The sequence below is a fragment of the Capra hircus genome, chromosome 1 (genome assembly GCF_001704415.2).
Source record: "Capra hircus breed San Clemente chromosome 1, ASM170441v1, whole genome shotgun sequence".
NCBI lineage: Eukaryota > Metazoa > Chordata > Mammalia > Artiodactyla > Bovidae > Capra > Capra hircus.
This window is the reverse complement of record NC_030808.1, coordinates 86,842,825-86,864,749: the sequence shown is the minus strand read 5'-3', so window position 1 is coordinate 86,864,749 and position 21,925 is coordinate 86,842,825. Positions and strand designations below refer to the sequence as shown.

The following is a 21,925-nucleotide window of genomic DNA, read 5'->3' as shown; positions in this document are numbered from 1 at the left end:
ATTCTGAACTGTATCTTCAGTTGGATGAATTTAAAAATCATTATTTTATCCATATTTAGCCCTATTTAATTTTTATTTGTATAGATAAGAATGACTTTTCACATGCCCCTCTCCTGATTTTCAAAAAAAATGTATGGCTTTCCTGTGGTGACTTGAGAATAAGCTAACCTTTTAGGTCCTAAAGGAATATTGTAAATGAACTGAACCCCCCAAATAGTTCCCCTAAGCTTTACTTCCAAATAGTATACCATTTATTCTGTCTCTATTCATTGGTAGGATATAGGTTATTGACTTTCTCTTAGAATTACTTCCTTCAGTTTGCAAATACTTTATGAACTTACCTCATTTCATCCTTTTGGCACAGAGTATATTAATGTTATAAAATAATAAAAGGTGAGCCAAACGGGTTCCAGTTTTTTTTTTTTTTTTAAAATACTGAGTTGGAGTGATTCAATTTGGGTTCAATCAGATCAACCTGAGTTAAAATGACCCACTTCATTAGTTGCTAAAGACCTTTGTCTCAAATTTACATTTAAAATTTTCCTTTATTCTCCTTCTTTGTCCTCTTCTCAATATTTAGATTACTTCAAAGGCCTTTCTAATGGTGACAGAATCTTATTTCTCTTTCAGAACCCCAGTCTATTGACACACTGTCTGGTAACCTTTTCCAGTGCTAAAGCAGTGAGTGCATTTTTACAGCATCTCCATGTTCCCACGCTTTATCTAGTTTTATAACCTTGGTTCTATCTGTTTTCCTCCCTCTATACTATAGTCTCTTCAAAGGTAGAGACCGTATCTAATTAATTTTTGTGTCTCATTTAGAAATTTAATAAATGTTGGCTGATTTTATACAGCCCAACTGAATGGTGACTTGTACAAAAGAATGATTGCATGGACTTTCTCAATTTTGTACTGGGCTTGATCAACTCAGAGAGAGGCCAGTGGTCCTCAGAAATGTTTACTAAATTCCTGGCAAATTTTAAGCCACAAATCTGAGTCCATTTTTCTCCACTGTCACATCACTAAAATGCATGGAAACTTAGAAGTACATAAAGGAATATTTGCAAATGCGAGGCTTCTACCAGTAAGTCTAAAATGCAGAGTGAATTCTTAATGAGAAAAACTGAAATAAAGGCATGGACCGGCCTCATTGCATCTTTGGAAGCAGGACATGGACCAATGCAAATGTGAAGCTGGTGACACTTCAAGAAATAACACCACTACCTCAGGGATTTTAAATCAGAGATATAAATTTAGAGATTTTGAGGGAAAACTCTTACATGATCAATGAACATGGAAACAAAAGGAAACAGAAGTAAGATGATAGGTGAGAACTTGCCTGTAGGAGCTTCTTGTCACTTAGAATTCAAAAGCCTATTGAACTTTTACACCTTCTTTGTAATTGTAGGTTGTAAATGACATATTCAGTCAAATGCCTTCAACTTACTTGTGACTCAGTCAAAGCAGTCAGTTGATGTGACTAATAATAGCCACTCAGGACCAAATTGATTCTTATTTTATATCAATACTGTGTTCAGTGTTGAGCAAAATGCAGACAATATTACCCAGCTTTAATGAATTATTGCCTGTTTTAAAACTTTGTCTAAAAATGCATTTGCCTTAGTTCAACTTGAATTTCCTTAATATAAATGTCAAAAATTAAATTATTAAATTAAAATTAAATTATTATCTGATCTAAGGAGAGTATTTTGTTTTTAAATACTGCTTGCTACTTAAGCTCCAGTGCATTAAAGACAGCTTATTTTGTGACTTAGGTCTAAGTTTATTTATCTTTAAATAATATATTGCTTAGGTGTTTCATTAATAAATATAGATCTAAAGTTTGTGATAGCTTATGTTACTAAGAATTAACTCCAAATTCAAATACATTTTCGGTGAGAAAACAAGATCTGTAAAGGATTCATTTTTCTATAATTTTACACTTTAGATTGATAATCTTAATCTCTTGTTTTAAAGTAAAATATTCTGGTTTTTTAAAACATTTAGTACTTAAAGAATAATTTTAAGTTAAAATATCAAAGCTAATAAAGAAGTTGATAAATATCTCATATTTATAATGTTGATTAAAAATTTGTAAAAATATACCAGTCTTTTTAACCTTTTTAAATAATAGAAACAATAAGATTATTTTGTTTTTATATAAATAATAACACAAATATGTTTTCAATAGATCTTTATATATTTTGAAAATTCCTTTATTATTTGTACTCTCTTGATTAAAAGTAAATGTCATTTGTTAAGTAGATTTTGTTCATAGTTTTGTAATTAAATTGTGTATGGCTTTATTAGTCCTATCCAAGATTACAAATATGTGCAAAGCCCATCAAAATAGTCTCCATATTAAAACTAAATTGACTCAATCCATTGAAAAGACAAAACAACTAAATCATTAATATGTACCCTGTAAGTATTCAGCCTTTGAAGGCTTTGTGACAGTAACTCTGCCACCTGATGGAATTAATTTATGAGTTAATAGTACTAATGGCCCTGCCCCGTCTCTTGTTCTATAATGGGTCCCAGTGGAATCTGCCTGTAAAGGATAGTCATGTGATAATTTTCAACTCTTTGACTTGCTCTAAATGCCAACCAATTGACTACAAATATTTTCCTGCCAGGATAGTTAGAGCCTTGTAAAATGTGAATTTATTCATGGGGAAATGAACAGTTACTGTTTATAACTTGAGTAATACTACTATCAAAGCAGGACAGAGAATATAATTAAAGAAACTGTTTCAAGTTAGTGATAGAAAATCCAAACAAGTCTGTATTTAGCAATCTTGTATTTTTCCAATTAAGGACATTACTCTATCAGACACAAAATTAAATCAATATTGAAGTGGGGACAGATAGGAAAACAAAGGCTGAATTAAAAAAAAAAATTCCCTTGACCCAAAGAGGTCTGCAACACAAAGTTTTGAGACACAGCAGAAAATGAATTGGCTGTACCTTGCTAACAAAAGTATTCAATACCAGGGCAGGTGATTAAAATGAAAATTTCGAAGGTTCCTTATGAGAGAAAAGAATTCCCTAAAGCCACTTCATTCTCATAAAGAAGAATAAAAATTTTTCTCTGATATACTCAATCTTCTGGTACATAGTTTTCCCGTCTAGACTGAAACTGAATTTATTTACTCTATTACAGTCTGGAGTACTACTGTTCAATGGAAATATAGTGAGAGCCTGGTAATTTAAAATTTTCTAGTAGCCAATTTAAAAACAGTAAAAAGAAATAGGTGAAATAATTTTAATAACATTTTATTTACTCCTGTATATCCAAAATATTATCATGTCAACATGTAATCAATGTAAAAATTATTCATGTGATGTGCTTAGTTGCTCAGTCATCTCTGACTCTTTGCAACCCCATGGACTATTGCCTGCCAGGCACCTCTGTCCATGGGGATTCTCCAGGCAAGAATACTGGAGTAGGTTGCCATGCTTTCCTCCAGGGGATCTTCCCAACCCAGGGATTGAACCCAGGTCTCCTGTATTGCAAGTGGATTCTTTACCATCTGAGCCATCAGGGAAGCCTTAAAATGATAGTTTACATTATTTTTCTTTGGACTAAATCCTCAAAATCTGGTGTGTATTTTATACTTACAGCATATCTCAATTCAGGGTATCCACAACCATGTGTGGGCTAGTGGCTACTGTATTGAATAGCACAGATCTTTATTCCTGAACTTTATTTCCTGCAAGAATTGATGGTTCACATGTTTTTTCCCTTCAAACCTCTCATCAATACACATTTGTTTCCATACTGTTTGATTTAAAGTGTTAGTCTAGGACAGAATGAACTTAAGCTTCTATGAAGAGCTTGACATATTGTTTGCAAAGAATTACTAATAAAATGAAACAAAAAGAGCAATTCTCAGGGGTCAGACAATTTCTGAGTTCAGGTCACCTAGCCAACTCTTCTGTTTTGTTCAGTTTGTTCAGTGTACTATAGATGACTTGACTGGAATATGCTTGGCTATATCTCTCTAAAAGAAATCCTAAGAATCACATAATACAAAAATGCTTCAATATAAACTACACTTACCAATCTGTGGAATGAACAGTTACTAAACTAGTTAGGCACTCAGTGTTTCAAAGACTCATTCTGTATTTTATCAATTATGATTGTCCTGAAGACATTATTGAGACAGCGGCAATTAGCTTCTGACATTTCTGAAATCTGTGAATGAGCACCAGTGATGACGATGAGTCAGTGTGTCCCGCAGTATGTAGCACTATGTCATAGGAGTTCTACAGGAGACACGGGACAGACATGTGTCAAGACACTAACACATTCACACAAGATAACGAGTAAGAATGTGGTATGGTACACAGATTGGATGCTGTGGTTGCCATGAGAAGTACTCACTTTTTCAGATCATTCTGCTGCTTTTTGGCCTGTGCATGCCACTGGTGCATAGCAGGGAAGAAGCCACTTGTGTGTGGTGGAAAAAGTATATCAACTAATAAAACCGCATTTGACTGGGAAATAATTGTATCACAGCTGTCACAGGATTAATTTCACAAAATTATCAACACAATAGGTGCATTGCATTTTATGAATCAGAGCTCTTCATTTGCTGATTCATAAATGAGCCAGTATGCAACAAGAATATGATGCATCAAAGAAAGCATTAGATCATCTTCATGCAGAAAAATTGTAACTATTACTTCAAAAACAGTTAATGCAACATTAGACAGGGATTAAAGAAGGAACTTGGTACACACAAATATTCTGAATATGAGAAAATGGTAATAATCACAGTTTCTTTTCTGATTAAAAAAAATCCAAATTCTTATTTTACATTAAATTTAGTTTAGGTTCTTGAGGTAATCTTGGACATTTGAAAAGGATTACTGGGCGCTAGAGCTTGGCCTAAATTCTGATGTCCTGAAATGATTTGTTGCAGCACACTTACGCCAACTGCAAATTTGGATAGGTCTTATCTACTGGTGAATATGGCTCTACCATTAGCCAAGAATTCTAATTCTAATTCAAATTCTAATTCTTGGCTAATAGTTCTCTACCCAGTAGTTCTCACCTCTCATAGCATTTACCTGAGGAACTGTGGACTGTATATTTTGGACATGGATTCTACAAAGGGCAGGAAATCAATGTAAAACTGTACATGTTTTACTATGTAAACTAACTAAAGAATGGAGGCCTTGGTAAATATCAAGCAAATTTCTTTCCAATGATTACTTGTGTCATTGGCAAGAAGTATCTCTTCTTTTGGATAAAACAAAAACCAAAAACTAAAAAAAAAAAACACAAAACTCACAACAAGATTATCCCAAAGTCCTGGGAATCTTCAATAACTTTTATTACTCCATTTTGATGTAATATGTTATAATTTTCATTAGTTACAACACAGTGTTTAAAGAATAAAATAAAACCACACATGTTGGCAGCAGCTGGGGATGTGGTCTGATGCTATTCTAAAAATAAGTTGCCATAATTTAGCTTTTGATATAAATGCCTTTCATGAGGAATTTAAATGGACATTTTTCTAAATTGAGACATGTTCATATAATTGGAACTGAATCACTGCACTTACTATTGCATTATGGAAAAAAGAAATATTTAATATAACAATCTAATCTAAATTATAAGATAAATGCAAGTAAAAATATTTTGCATTTAAGAATTTAAAGCTGATAGTTCCACAGAGTGGTGATGAGTATATTATACATATGTATGTGGATTTTACAGGGTGTTTCAAAAGTCCCTGAGGACATACAGGATTCACTCTCGGCATGTCTTTGCATACAAATGCAAACCTTTTTCTATACTTGTTATAATAAATGCTGAAAATGGCCCTCATGTGCTTTTAATAGAGATGATATTTTTGTTGCCAAGGTCACCAAATAGAAGAGGGATCACAAATGCCATTTTCTGCATGGGGACTCAGGGACTTCTGGCTCATTCCTGTAAATTAGTCATCCACATAAATATGTATAGACAGATATGTAGTATGCATAGTCACAACATAAATATATTTAACATTTAAGAAAATTTAGATATTCTACTGGTAAACTGACATATGTATGCAATATAAGTTGTATTTATCCGTAGGAATTTTTTTTTTGGTTGTTGTTGTTCAAATGTACCATTATCTTAATTGTACTTTCCCAAAGTTGTTAACAAGACTCCTTTATAAAGAAGCAACATGTTTTACTTGCACATACATTTTCTTTTCTTAACTAAAGTTGAGTAATGAAAATTAATATCCACGAATATGTAACTAAATGATGGAATTTTCATTTAAGTAATTTTGGTTTTCGTTTTATACTGTATAATTGTTTCATTGAAACTATGTTTTTTAAAAATTGGATCGAGTTAATGTTTTTTTTTCTAGTTAAAAATCACAATATCTGATATATTAACATATGTCAGCTTCCTACAGGAACCCGAAGGGTCTGCCCACCTGTGATGTCATAGTAAGGAGGGGCTTTTCTTCAGCAGACTCCTCCCTCGGTATCTCCTTCATCACCATGGCAACAGCCTTATCTGCCGCCCTAGAGCCTTTCCCCTATAACAGTGAAATCAACAATGACTTGTGTCAGGAGAAATCTTTAACTTATTATTTATCACAAGATATTCTAATGTTTAAAGAGCAATCCAACATAAATGAAGAGGTAGGCTGCTGCAAGTGAATCTTGAGGCTTTTGGCTGAGGAGAAAACACATGAAATCTGAAAAAAGATTATTTGTGAACTTTTTAGTTAGCTACTTTTTCACCTTTACAGCTGACATATTATATTATATTTAATTTTAACATAGTATTTTATATGTATAATATATTTTAAGGCAATTTACATGACATGACGATTTTTTTAATATTGATTTTAAAACACTATGGATTGCCTGTTATGTTCATTTAAATTTATTCCTGTATAATCTCTAAGTGTTTTAAATGACAGTAAGGAGTCTAGGATAGGGATTAGGATCAGGGTCTCACTCCCACAGAGAAATTTTGCTGGGTGGTCTCTGGAGTCTGTCACTTTTGATTGGATCGGGCACAAAAAATAAATGTGTAATAAAACCTCTAAAAATTCTTCAGTAGCCTAAAGTCACAGAAATTTACCCAGCTTGTTTATTTTGGGGAGGTACTATGGAAAAAAAATGCAACTCTCAGTGTTCTTGAGATCAAAAAATGTTAATAGAATTTTAAAAATGTCTTTTAACTGGAGAGTCTCATAAATCCACATGTAAATAAAGGATGATTAAGAATAGGGGCACTGATATACTGATATGTACAATTTTTTGGTCTCACACAAACATGATTATGGACTGTAAGGGGTTCGTTGGCTTTCTATGGTTTTAGTTTACCAGATTATTATGTTTTTGAGGGTAGATAGAGAATTAAAAAAAAAAAAAACACAACAGAAAACAAAATATCACCTTCCCAGCCCAATTAGCAACATCTCATACTATGTAAAAATTAAATCATCTTTAAGCACTTTAAAAACAAAAACTTCCACTGTCTTTGGTCTGTGGGCAGAGCCTCCCTGGAGAAAACAACCTTATACTAGATACAATGTGAATATCTGTGTTGCAAATTTATGTAAAATACAGATGTAGCATACAGAGATACCATAGGCAAGGAAACAGAAATGGACATATGAGGGTCCCTTGTCTGAAAGGAAGTTAAGAGCTAGGGTCAATATTAACTCCAAAGATTAATAGTCTCTATGCAACTAAAAGGATAGACTTACATTATTATCTTTGGTTTGCACAGGGCTTTAAGTGTTTAGAAGGTAGGTTGACTCTAGGAAGCAGAACATCCATTTTTTCAAGCGTTGCCTTTCTAAAATGTAACCAGTGGCAGTTTTTATTTACCAGAACCAAGAAAAACTTTGTCTAGTTACTACATTTAAAACTGTGTGAATCTCTTTACCATGCTGAAAGCTTGTTTCTTTGGTTTGTTAACTTAAGAACTAGCATTATTGAAAAGTAATGTGTTATTTCTACAATATAATATCAACTATTAGAGATTTTATTGAGCAGATATAACAGCAATAATTTTAAGTGTTCTGAAAAGTTTATATGGCTACAATGCTTTGATTAATTGAATTCTGAAAGAATAAAGGGAAACAGTGGTTAACTGCATAACAAATTGGGGTACATAATGATCTCAGGTTTTTCCTTTAGTAAAGCACTGTCATCTTCCTAATATACATACAGTTCTGAATTCTGGAAAATGATTCATGGCACTGCTAAGCTATTTGACATGTTTTCAAAATGTAAAAATTACTTGGATAAAACATTATATAGAATAAGCTCAGTATGTCTTTATAAGCTATACTCATTTGCAAAGTTTATATAGTTTAACATATTTTTGCAGCATAATTTTTCAAAAGAGCAAAATCATTTGTGAAGAATTCTTTCCATGCTCTGAGAAGTGTAATAATATAGCAATAAACAAAGTGGCATGCTTATATTAAATTCCTAATATATTTAAAAAACATATCTAATGTTACAAGTTATAATTTAAAAAATAATAATTCAGATTCTTTCCTTGGGCTAAGAAAAAAAAATCAATTGATAAGCATCTCAAAAAATTTCAGGTCAGTATTTCAATATACTATTTATTTGAAATGCTACCAATCCGTAAACTATGTATAGGTATTTTTCACATGTGCAACTATAATAGCTAGAATTAGCAACGGACATGCCATTTCACTAAAACAAAACCAAACCAAAACAAAAATTAGTCCTTTCATGCTGAACTCTAGAACAAAGCAGTGGTCAGCTAGAAAGGATATATAATAAACACATGCGGTGCTTTTTATTTCTTGCAGAAAAACCCACCAAAGCCAGGGTCAGGTCACTTTTTTGAAGACAGTGCCACTTTTTCTTCAAGGTTACACCTACTACCTGAAAAAGTCATGACACCCAGGTTAGTGCCTGCTAGCAACTTTGTTTCCTTTACAGCCTCTTGGCTTTTGAGTTATTACCGGATGAACTTCACTGTTTCGGAAGTGTGATACAGCCCCAGAACAGAGTGGGAAGGTTGGCTCCATGACATGTCCACAGTTCCAGACAGAGTGTCTAAAACCACTGCCAAGTCATGTGAATGCACTTACATGTCAAAGCAAGATCCCCCCAGGTCATATTGCCACCTCTACCTTAAAAATTAAAATCAAGATTTTATCTTAAAATCAAGCTGTGTTATTTCCGACTTGTCCATTTATCTTGTGGGATAATGCTTCTAGAATTCAGAACCTGGCAGGTAACTGAGTTGGCAGTTCATGAAATTATACAACTTGGCTTATCAGCAGCTCTCTATGACTGACAGTAATACAACTGTGCAGGTTTTACTTTTCTTTTTTAAATTCAGTGACTTAAAACATTGTAAGAAAGAAATATACATAGTTATTCATATTTCAAGTTCAACTTTTAAAATATTACTATACCAAAAGATCAATATTAATCTGTTATTTGAAACAACTTGAGCACAGCAAAAGGAAATATATACTGACTATACACTCAAGCATATAGATAGATTTAGATTACATTAAGCCTATATGCTTCTACATCATTCTAGCCACAACAGAAAGGAACAGTGAAACTTTGCAAGTTGATTATCATATCATGACACCCTCCAGAAATTATTTCAGCCCATTTCTTTTCAAATAATACTTCAAAATCACCTTTTTCCGCTTGCTCATTTAATCTCTTGAGATATTTTTGACTGTTTGGAAAACAGTATCAGCATAAAGGGAAATGTCTTTCATTTTGTGCGATTTGCTAGAGAAAATTCTTTGATTTTTTTAAAGTTTCTTTTATCATTTTGTTTGTTCACAAATGAAATATATAAAATAGTAGCTTTTCTAAGAAATAATAATTCTTGAGAATAATATTTTAATTTCTATTATAACACCAGGCATAAATGAATGAAACACAGAGAGTACAGTAATGACACTAACGTTTATTATGAAAACTCAATTTTGGCCCACTTCTGTGTTTTTAATAGAGAATGTAAGAAACAGAGTAGATGGAATTATCCAGGCAAGAATACTGGAGTTGGGTGCCATTCTCTTCTCCATGGGAAGTTCTAACCCAGAGATGGAACCCAGGTCTCCTCATTGCAGGCAGATTCTGTTACTCTCTGAGCCACCAGGGAAGCCCTAGAAAACACTGGAAGTTACAGAATCTTAGGCTGGATATCAGGCTGTGAAGGTATCAGGTATCCTCAGATGAGGTGCTTGCTCCAGGTCTGTGTTGCAGGGAAGGGATCTAACCTCTTTGGAGAAGCTACTGTGTGCTGAGCACGCTGCTGGGTGTTTTGCAAGTTTTTATTGATTTGATCTCATGAGAACTCTGTGGGGTAGATGATATTATTGTCTTTGCTAGACAGTTGCGGGCTTTGAGGCTCAGAGACAGTACAGTGTGATTTAGCCAAGGCCTCAGAGCTAATCCAGGATGGGAACCCAGACCCACCTTCCAGCCTGTGTGCTTCCTTGCCTACCGTTCTGTTCTCATCCATCTGGCTTTGTGAGGCGGAAATGGTCAGTAAGAATTAGCCACCCACAACTTCACTCATGAGCACATTTCTAAAAAATGTTTGTTTCTACTATTTTCATAGAAAACCAACCTAAGCATCTCACGTATACACACTTCTTTCTGTTCTGTAGATCTTTATAATAGAGATTTATAAGTTTTAGCATCTCTTTAATTCTTTTTAAATGCTAACTCAATGCCACTAAATGCCATGTTTACTAGAATTATCCTGAGATCTATTTTGGACACATGAAATAAAGTAATTTCAGAGTGACTCAATATATCATCAGCAATTTTCCAGTTGCTGCTACTATGGAATTTGTAACTTAAACATTATTTTTATCATTGTTTTAAGGATAAACTACAATCAGGTTTACAAGTATGAATGCACTGAATATATTTTCCTCATACATAACATATATATAAACAAATACCTGCCATTTGGATCATTTTAGCACAACTGTTTGAAATGAAATGATATTCAGTATTGTATATGTTGAAAAATTATATATCTCATAAGCTCCAAACCCTGGACTTACATGCACAAACTGGTCACAAAAAGGCTAATTTCTGATGGCTATTCTTGTTGCTTATGTGCAGAGCCAGAATAACCTTTTTTACTCAAGAAGGTAAATGTCATGGAAAGTGTCATGCTCTCTTCAAACTTCTCTTTCAACCCAGGAAAATGTCAGAGCAATATTCCTTGAATGGTGGCGATCTCTGCCTACCACATTATGTCCTTTCCTAGTTGTGTGCTCCTGTGGATTCCTTCCAACATAGAGTAGGGCTCAAACCATTCTATTACAGTAACATTTAACTCATTTCCTTCTTCCCCTGTCAACAAAATGTTTTGTAAATTTTAAAATTTACAAATAGAACTAAATCCGAACATATTGGTCAATTGTTGTTTCTAAATATCCCGAAGGAAGCACAGATCTGGATGTAAATAATTGGGAAGCACGGACAGAATTCTCTCTTTTCTTAATTGCTGACTCATGTGGAATTCACAAATCATAATGAATTCACCACTGGTTCAGTGATTTGTTTATAGCTGGAAATAATTTGATTATTGATTCTTTATTAAGGGTAGTCAAGTTGCAGTAAAGAAATTGATGCCTTTAGTTAAAATAATGTCACATGGCATTTAAAAGAAGGACATTTAGTTGATTCTCCATATCTTTCTTACTGTCTTTTTTGTTTTCGTTGTAGCATTTTTTTTTTTTCCAGATGACTCTCCAAACCATCACCTTTTCAATGAAGTCTTCTGGTGTGAATGAGGACTGATTCTAATTACATTCTATGATATAACTCCGATGGGGATCCCCTGGTGGCTCAGTTGCTAAAGACTCTGCCTGCCAGGCAGGAGACCCCGGTTCGATCCCTGGGTTGGGAAGATCCCCTGGAGAGGGAATGGCAAACCACTCCAGCATTCTTGCTTGGTAAATCAAGAATTTACCAATCCCATGCACAGAGGAGCCTGGTGGACTACAGTTCATGAGGTTGCAAGAGTCAGACACAACTTAGCAACTAAACCACTACCATATAACTCCTGTATCTTCAGTTTGTGATATTTGGCACTTTTTGCTGTATGTGGTGTATGTGTATGTGGTAATGGGAGAGCCATGGACAACAATCTCTTTAATTCTAAACCTCCACACATGAAAGTCCCTGGGTTTTAAGCTCTCTGCATGCACACTCATTGTCCTTGGCCTGACTGATTGCTGTAGGGGGTCTTCATGACTTTTATAGGTCCTCAAACTTTTGCTTTAATCAGACACTTTTTCCATAAAAAATGTAGAAGGTTGTATTTTATGACTAAGCTATATCAAGAAAAACATAATCCAGACCAGATTTGTTATTAATATTACAAATTCCTTATTATAATAGTCATTTGAGGGATTCTGGTTTTTAAGAAAGATGAAATGGAAGTATTTTTATGGTCGTTAGGAGTATCTTGGACCTTCTGAACTGTGTGCACTGTGCCTGTTATGTCAGCTGACCCTGGGTTACTGTCTTCTCAACAGCCAGGGTGCTGTCCCTGGAGCTGCTCTCTCTCCCACCTCTGCGTGGCCCATTTTGGCGGCGACTGCTTCCACCACCCCCTTATCACTTCCATCACAGCTGTTCCTGCGCTAACAGGTCCCCTAACCACCACTCTTGCTCTTACTATTCTTATTAGCATTCAAAGAATCTCCCCTAAAAGCACTCAAAAATCATAATGGGTGCCCAATCAGTAGCTCTTATCTCGTAGTTCTTAAAACACACTCAGAAAACTTGGAACATTTAGTCCTGAAGGAGAACACACTGGCATGTAAAACTGATGGTGACTCTTAAAATGTCTCTCCACAGAAAATTAGGCCTCAGCACTTTAGTCTCTCCCGCCTCAGAGTGTCTTCTTGACCATCCAAGAGTGCTTTTGAGGAAGGGAGTCAATCTCTTTTATTTAAAAAAACAAATCAGCCTTCAGTGACCGGAGTCACCAATCAATTCCAAAACACTCCTTGTCATTGTTTCTAATTACACTTAGGAAAGGGACTTGGGTGCCTTGAGGAACAGAATTGCCCCGTACCCAAAATTTCTGAGCTGTACATGCAGATTAAGCTTCTCCCGGGCACCTTGCTATATAATCCTTCACTGAGAAAAAAGGTTCTGTGACTGTTTTATCAATGAAACTACCTTGTGTGAGCAAAGGTGGTGTTTGTTTCTTTTGAACTACTTGCATTATTTGGTATAGTGATAAGAGACTCAAGTTTACTCAGTATATACAAGTAACTATTAAAAACCTTTTCAAATTATTTAAGATATTGAAATCATATAATATGGCCAAGTTTGACAGAAGGTGATTTTGAATTGCATAAAAAGCCTGAATTAGACATTTAAAGAAATTAAATAGTTTCAAGTATCTAAATAAAAATTCATTAAAATTAATAAAGTGTTGCCAAGTAAAGATGCTTAAAATTGGCTCTGAAGGACAGGTAAGACTTCCTTCTAATTAATAAGATCTATTTGCTCACAATTTACCATTTGTTTGTTCTCTGGAGAAGATTAAACATTCCCCATCTCACTCCCAATCTTACCCCTAGGCTTATTTACTCTGCTTAGCAAGCTTTCTTGACAAAAGGTCAAAGTCACAACATTTAGTTCCCCCGATCATCTATAACAGTTCTCAATTAGTGAAGTTTTATTATTAGGCTTACTCTGATTAATGTTGCTCTAAATTATTTGGAACCTATTTCACCTTAATATTGAGCTTCTCTATGATGCATCTGCAAGCATCTTTTGCTACCTAAAGTGGTCTGGTCTAGAAAAATTGTTTTCTTTTGACCTTGTTGACTTTATGCTGAGGATGACATAGTAATACATATTTAATAATTAAGAAGTAACTGTAGAATGTGGTGGTAAGTTTTCCTTTCTAGTATGATAAATCCCCAACTATATTTATATTTATATAAATATATTTATGCTTGAGAAGCCTTTGATGATTGTGTGAATATGTAACCAAAAAAATACAACAGTAATCAGAGGGTTATATATGTGTATGTATTGGTTGCTCATTCGGGTCTGACTCTTTGTGACCCCATGGACTGTATCAGGGATACAGTCATCTGTGCATGGAATTCTCTAGGCAAGAATACTGGAGTGGCTTGCCATTCCCTTTTCTAGGGGACTTTCCTGACCCAGGGATCGAACCTGGGTCTCCTGCATTGCAGGCAGATTCTTTACCATCTGAGCCACCAGAGAGGGTTACCTTTGTTATTTTTAATTCATTGTAAAATACCTCAGATGGTTTCCAAAACATTTTTTTTTGGGGGGGGGCACGTATTTTTAAGTAAAATGACTGAAAACATAAAATCCTAAAGATTATTTTGTTATTTTTTTTTCTCTTCAAATACAAGCACTCCAGACTTGTATCTGATGTGCACAAATGGATGGATGTCCAACACTTAAGAGAAAGTAAGGTGTTATGAGAATCATACATCACCAGCATGGATAACTGCTTAAACTCTGCTGAATCAGTGGTGTTTTAGGGCATGGGGGGAGGTGAGAAAAGGTCTATTCCTGGAAGAGGTTAGGGAAGAGGTATTGAGGTCTGGTTTCTAAGTGTTTGTAATTAGCCAAGGTGATGTCCTGTACAATACAGTAGAATGTGGAAGACTAGTGGGAAGGAAACTTGGCAGGAACCATGTACAAAACACTGATTTATCATTTCTGTCTTTCCCATTTATTCTTGATTGGAAAGTTTTCCAAAGTAAATATAATGAATAAGAATCCCTGTAGGTAAATATGTGGTTAAGACCATGCAACAGTTCCCTTGAACTGATTACCTATGAAACTCTTTTTCTTTTCAGTGATTAGATGCATCCCCCAACTTCTTGGGCTTTCCTGGTGGCTCAATGGTAAAGAATCTGCCTGCAGTGAAGGAGACACAGGAGATGAGGGTTTGATCCCTGGGTCAGGAAAATCTCCTGGAGAAGGAAATGGCAACCCACTCCAGGATTCTTGCCAGGGAAATCCTATGGACAGAAGAGCCTGGCGTGCTACAGTTCATGGGGTCACAAAGAGCTGGACACAATTGAGCACATACAAACATCCCACCTTCTTGCCCCTAGTAAGTAAAATCTATTTTCTGTGGCTCAGACAGTAAAGAATCTGCCTGCAATGCAGAAGATGTGGGTTCAGTCCCCAGGTTGGGAAGATCCCCTGTTGAAGAGAATGGCTACCCACTCAAGTATCCTTGCCTGGAGAATTGCATGGACAAAGGAGCCTGGCAGGCTACAGTCGATCAGGTTGCAAAGAGGTGGACAGAACTGAGTGACTAACACTTTCACTTTTTTTTTCCAAGTCAAAAGAAAGAATTCCATTCCTCTACCAAATTGGAAGCCTTTAAATGTTGACTGTTGTTATCTTAGTGCATAGAAATTGAATCCCACCTCCTTTAAAAAATAGATGTAATTACCATATGGTAGATGTATTATTACCAAAGTTTTGAATTTGAGAAAGCAAATTTATGTAGATGTCATGAGGTAGAATTGCACTTTGTCCATTTTCTTTCTAGAGAAGGATTTGCAACTAGTGAACTTGAATTCCCATTTATGAATATTTCAGGTAAATTCTATATTTTATGAATAAGAGCTGTGGGCTTGGAATCTGACTATGCAGTAGCCTTCTTTGTAGCTTTATTCATTTTCTGGCAGGTGCGAATGTTTTAACTAGTTTGTTCTCCAGTCACCAAATGCCCCAGTTTTGTTGAGATAACTTAGGAAAACTAAATTACAGAAACTAGGTTAAATTCACAAGCTACTAGCCAAAAAGTTCTGAGCTAAGGTACTCCATCTACCTGACTTACCTGAAACAGCTCTAAGAGACAAGCTGAGGCTTTCCCCATTTCTGTTCTAACATTATGGATCAGACTGTAGCATCTCTGCTTATCTTGATAGTCCTCTGGGGGTCATAGGCAATATGTGAGTTGGCTCCTCCCTAATGCCTTCTGGTTCCTTAAAAGGATTAACAGTCTTTCTTACTCTGTGGAGAGGAGCTAGGGAAAATATGAAGAGGCCTTGGAGTGGGGATCCCCAGTCACTGAGTGTCCATGAGGTTGACAGTGTATAGAGCCAGTTAAGCCTCCATGGTCAAGGGAAGGGAAAGAAGGATGGCCATGTGGCATGTTGGCACCAATACTGGGGCTGGAGTCAGAATTCAGAAGTTTCAAATCTCAGCTCTGCCTTTTATAAATTATTTTCTCTAAGGCTTCATTTTACCTTCTGAAAGTAGGATAGAAATCCTACCTAGCTACTTCATAAATTTGTGAGAATTCAATGAGAGTATGTATGAAAACACTTTCACAATGCCTGGCAATGGTAGATACTCGATAAATATTAGTCATGTATGGATGTGAGAGTTGGACTATAAAGAAAGCTGAGCACCAAATAAATGATGCTTTTGAACTGTGGTGTTGGAGAAGACTCTTGAGAGTCCCTTGGACTGGCAAGGAGATTCAGTCAATCCGAAAGGAAATCAATCCTGAATGTTCATTGGAAGGACTGATGCTGAAGCTGAAACTCCAATACTTTGGCTACCTGATGGGAAGAACTGACTCATTTGAAAAGACCCTGATTCTGGGAAAGATTGAAGTTGGGAGGAGAAGGGGATGACAGAGGATGAGATGGCTGGATGGCATCACTGACTCGATGGTGAGTAAGCTCTGAGAGTTGGTGATGGACAGGGAAGCCTGGCGTGCTGCAGGCCATGGGGTCGCAAAGAGTCGGACACGACTGAGTGACTGAACTGGACTGAACTGTGACTGCTGAGTTCATGGACTCTGTGGTCTAAGTGTCCTTATGAAGTAGGTAGCAAAAGATACAACATTGTGTTTGTGAGATTCATCCATGGAGTAAGTAGCAATAGTTATTACATTCCCTCCTCTGTATAGTGTTTCATCATCTGAATATACCACAATTTATCTATTCAACTGTTGATGGACATTTGGGTTGTTTGTAGTTTTTGGTTATTTATAGACAACACTGGAATGAACTTGAGTTCAGATGCCATAAGGAACAAAAGAAGGGCTGTAGGTATGAAAGTAGTAAAAGTATTTCAGTAACAGCAACAGAGGCAGAGGATAATCACAGTATGGATAAGAGACCAGGGTTGGGACAACCCAAATCAAAAAGGACTAATAAGGCACAGAAATCAAGGATCCAGTGCAAGACTGCGATGCTGAATCTAGCCACCAGGGATAATGAGAAACCAGTTTCTAAAGAGTTGAGATTATAACTGTTATGGTCTGAATTATGTCCCTCCAAAATTCATACACTGAAGGCCTAACCCCCTAGAACCTCTGAATGTTACAGTATTTGGAGACAAGATCTTTATTAAAGTGGTAATTAAGTTAAAATGGAGTATTGATGTTAGGGTAGGTCCTAATCCAATATGATTGGTATTTTTATAAGAAGAAATTAGGACACAGAAGGAAGGTTATATGGAGACACCGGGAAAAGACAGTCGTCTATAAGCCAAGGAGAAAACTGCAGAAGAACCCAATCCTTCTCTCACCTTAATCTCAGAATTCTAGTCTTCAGAACTGTGGGCAAATAACTTTCTGTTGTTTAAGCCACCCAGCCTGTGGCACTTTGTTATGGATTCCCTAGTAAACAATTACAATAATGAAACAACTCCCTGTGATTACAAAGTAATCTTACTTTTGTATTTGAGTAGACTGTTTAAAAATATCCAAAGACAACTCAATTACAAGTTTATTTTATTTTAAGCCTTCTCAGTTAATTTCTTCTGTGATTTCTAATCTGATCAAAAAGACTTCTTAGATATGGAAAACTAGAAATGCTAAACCCACGTGGCCAAAATTGCCACTTTGGTGATATCCCATCTGGGACTATGACCTAAGTAATTGTCAGGAAGTATTGCCTAAAAGAAATTCAAATGAAGACTATGCCTGGAGTGGAGTGGTCAGCCAGTGCCAACAGGTGTTGTGTGTTCATTCCCAAACTTGAATTGAGCTTCTAGCCACATGACCTCAGATTATACATTTAGAACTTCTTGAAAAGAATTGTCTTGTGAAAAACAAATTTCTTTTGATGTTGAAATCTGAATGCTTCCAAATTTTTAAATTAATTCCCAATTAAAAGTTTATTAAATTATATAACTTTTAGAGACTTCAATTAGATAATACATATATAAGCTAAATATCAGTATATAATGGTTATGTACATAAACAGAATAATTGAAAAAATAAAACAATTGGAAAATAATATGTATCACAGGTAGTTTTTTTAAAGGTTCTTGCTAATATATCTCTGCAGCTTACTGTGGGGGTAGAGCTTACAGCTTGTACAGAATGAAGATGTCACCTGGGTTGATGTCCACAGGGGACTTTAAATGAATCAGGATCCCTGGAGTGCCTGATAGTCTTTCTAACCATCTACTCTGTAACTCACACTTCTATTGCTATACAGATGATGTACTAGTTCAGTTTGCGGAGAGGTCAAACTTTCCAGCTAAATCACAGTTTGATTAATTTCAAATGTAGGACACATAATTATATCAAGAGATAAATGAAACTTGCTCTTGAAGCTTCCACTTAAGTGCTTCTTAAAAAAATAACCTCTCAATCCTCTCTCCCACTGCATGCTTTGAAACCATGAAGGTGAAAGCCTGGATCAGGAGGACAGCCAGGTAGGCCATTCTGGCTGGTCAATGTTCTAGAGGTTTTGGAGTCAGTATTTACCTTGTGCCTAGTCTCATAGCCCATTCTCTATATTACGTATTTCTTTCTGTAGAGTTTCTCCTTCAACTGACAAACTGGAACAGGAAAGAAATAGTTGTCAAGTTTCGAATTTTTCTCGGGTATAATTCCACCAAATTGCGAAGTTGTCAAGTTGCTAACCCAGCAGTGTGTAGCAACATGGCTTTACACATATGTGGTTACTGAGGTTAGTTAGGTGTGATCTGTGTTGACAAAGCATGGGGTATGAAGTTGGAAACCCAGGGTCTGAGATATAGAAACAACATTTTGCATTTTTGTGTAAGCTAAGGCTGAGAGCTTAGTTTTCTCAGTTGGAGAGTGAGATTAGTATTAATAACTGCCTCACTGACTTTGCAGGGTTTTTGTGATGATCAAATAGATAACATGTAAAGGCGAGTATTCAATATGTACTAATAATTTTATAAATCAGTGAAATCCCATTAGCTAAGTAAATTATTTTCTACATGTACTTTGGAGTCTACAGTATCTTCAAGAGCTATTTATTATTTTAAAAGAATAATTTGATAAGGCTACACTGTAATGAAATGAAAAAATTAATGAACTTCTCCTAACAGTAGGAAAACAAAGCAAGTCTAGATCTGGCCCATTAAGGTAGCAGTTGCAAAATTCCAAGGTATCATTAGATTGCTGATGAATTCACAGACTGTGCTGTGTGCTCAAAGGCTGACAAGTGTCGGGCCATATTATGAAACCTATTCAACCAAAGTTATGTAATCACAATAAAAAAGATGACCTTCAACTTTCAAAGTCTCAGAAAGGATTCAACATAGAGGGCCTTAAAACTGTCAAAACATTCCTAGCAGTTCCAAAAGTATGTGTTTCTACTAATGAGCTCTCTGGTTTGTCTAATGAATTATAAATAGGCACCACCTTCATATCTTGCTCCTAATTCTGAAGGACTAGAACAGTTTGGTGGGCCACTGAGTTCACGGAGGTGTTGAGTCATTTCTACACTCTATTTTAGGCAGATTGCCTATATCGCCTATACTGGAAATATATCTGTAATCTGTGTCTCAAGTCACTATAAATAAGCAGAAGAATGATTTGATAATATTAATTTTAAGTTGCCTATGAAGTTTTTCTCAATCTGTTAAAGATGAATTCTCTGCTATCCTGTACATTTTATTTCTCCCAAATCTCAGATACATTATCAAAAGAGATTAAATTAACATTTAAAGAGATTTGGCCTGAACTCATTTCAACCTTCTAAATAATGCATTATGGTTTACTAGGTTCAAAGAGAAAAGCAACTACATGATACTGATATTTCATTAGATAGACTGAAATTGATTCTAATTCTAGATAGATGTTATGTGTATAGAAGAAGTTAATTTCTCTAAGAATCTAGTTGTTATCACATCAACATATGCCAGAGATTATTAAGCTTTTAAAAGGTTCCCAGAAAATATAAAAGGTTTTAGGTTCTCCACTTAAGCTATTCCTCTAAATACTAAATTGAAGAAAGCTCAAAATGGTTTAAATCTATCAAAATTTATTTGCCTGAAAATTCACCATTAGTCTTCGCTCCCCCACAGATTAACAATATCACACTATTTCCTTTTAGTCACTTACAATCTGTTCAGTTATAATAAAACCAAAACCCAATTAACCAGTATCCTCAATTAATTTTTCAATAAAATGTCATGATTAGAAGAAAAAATTAATTTACAAACAAATAACCTCATTTGAACGATACTAAAGATTCCAGGTTGTGCCCCATACTCAGTATACATTCAGCCCATCTCTGACAATTACATCTGGGTACCACTCAGTAAGGAGAGATACACTGAGAAATAGCCCTGAGGACTGAAATATCCCAATTCGTCAAAGAAAGAATTAGATATAGAGTTATTGTATTTAGTAACATGGAAAGAAGCATTGATACATTTTAGAAAGGTCTGACACTCAAAAGCTTTTAATCCCCCTTTAGTCAATCTTGATGTGATGAAAAATTTCAACACTCAAATAGTTCTGAGTGTTTTTGTTAATTTAAACCTTGTATTATTTCACCAGACTCAAAAAACCGCAAAGACTTCTTTTTAATTTCTTATACTTAAACACTGTTTTTCCTCAAATGTTACCACCAAAGTTTAGTTATTTTAAAGCCTTACTTCCTATTTTTTCCCTTGGTCCATCACGGATCACAGTTGCTTCTAGGTGTGAAACATTTATGTATGTCATAAACACATGTGCTGTTGTATTTAAATATATATAATATATGTTATATATATATGTATCATGGCTAATTTATTCAACTGAATAAAAATGTTAGATTCATTTTCTAGTTTTATTTCCATCTATAATAGATGTTTGTAAAAAGTTTATTGCAAATGTCTTTTAAGAGATTTTAAATTTCAGTAAAAATTTACTGAATTGTAGAACTGGATTGTAGAACTTCCTGTATTAAAGTCATCAAAATGTAGAAATTCTAGAAATATTTTTTTCTGCTTGACCTTTCAAACAACTTAAAATGTTTCTTTCAGTAGGCTTAGAGTTATGTTGACCTTTTCTTTGAAAAGTGAAAATAAAGTTGTTTGCATGCTTATTTTCTTAGAGAAGATTTAATTGGAAATAGAAATGCATTTCTTGACTCTGGATATTTTAATATCATAGGGTTTCAGTTACAACAATAATACTAACTATGTCATAGTAAACAAAGAAAGTGCCTGATAGGTTTTGAAAGAATTTAACTTGTATTTCTCTATTATGAATTACTGTCTATTTAGATCTATTTTACTTGATACTATAAAATTTTACTCATTATTTTTCAGTTTAAATTCTGTGAAGATATATAGTTTTATTTAAAAATCATATCATGCCATGTGAATATTTTTATATTTTTCCCCTTCTCTAAAATGAACAATGAAATCAGATACTTCATATGCTGGGGTCTTTTATGAATATGGTTTCTCTCTGGTATTTGTGACTGCAGAGTCAAGTGCAATAGCTGACAAAAATATATGGACTGGATCTTTCCTTTGATTAACTTGGTTTCAGAAAGTTGATGCCTTAAGTGCAAACACAATTCTTATAATGTCAATTTTTCTACAGGGAATCAAATTTCGACAGAGGACAGTCCAGACTCTAAGAGCTGCACGGCATTCAGGAATGTTCTTTAGA

At 35.0% G+C, this 21,925-nt stretch overlaps 1 protein-coding gene across 7 annotated transcripts in view; it reads right to left on the bottom strand.

The window, feature by feature from the left end:
- Positions 1-21,925, bottom strand: part of PEX5L (peroxisomal biogenesis factor 5 like) — a 281,260-nt gene that overhangs the window by 125,911 nt on the left and 133,424 nt on the right. For 5 of the 7 annotated variants that reach the window (XM_013964473.2, XM_018047532.1, XM_018047533.1 and 2 more), the window contains one exon: positions 6,447-6,551. The exons of the other annotated variants lie outside the window; for them this stretch is intronic. In XM_013964473.2, the coding sequence (XP_013819927.1) occupies positions 6,447-6,551 (105 nt within the window). The remainder of the gene's footprint in view (positions 1-6,446; positions 6,552-21,925) is intronic. 7 annotated transcript variants of the gene reach the window in all.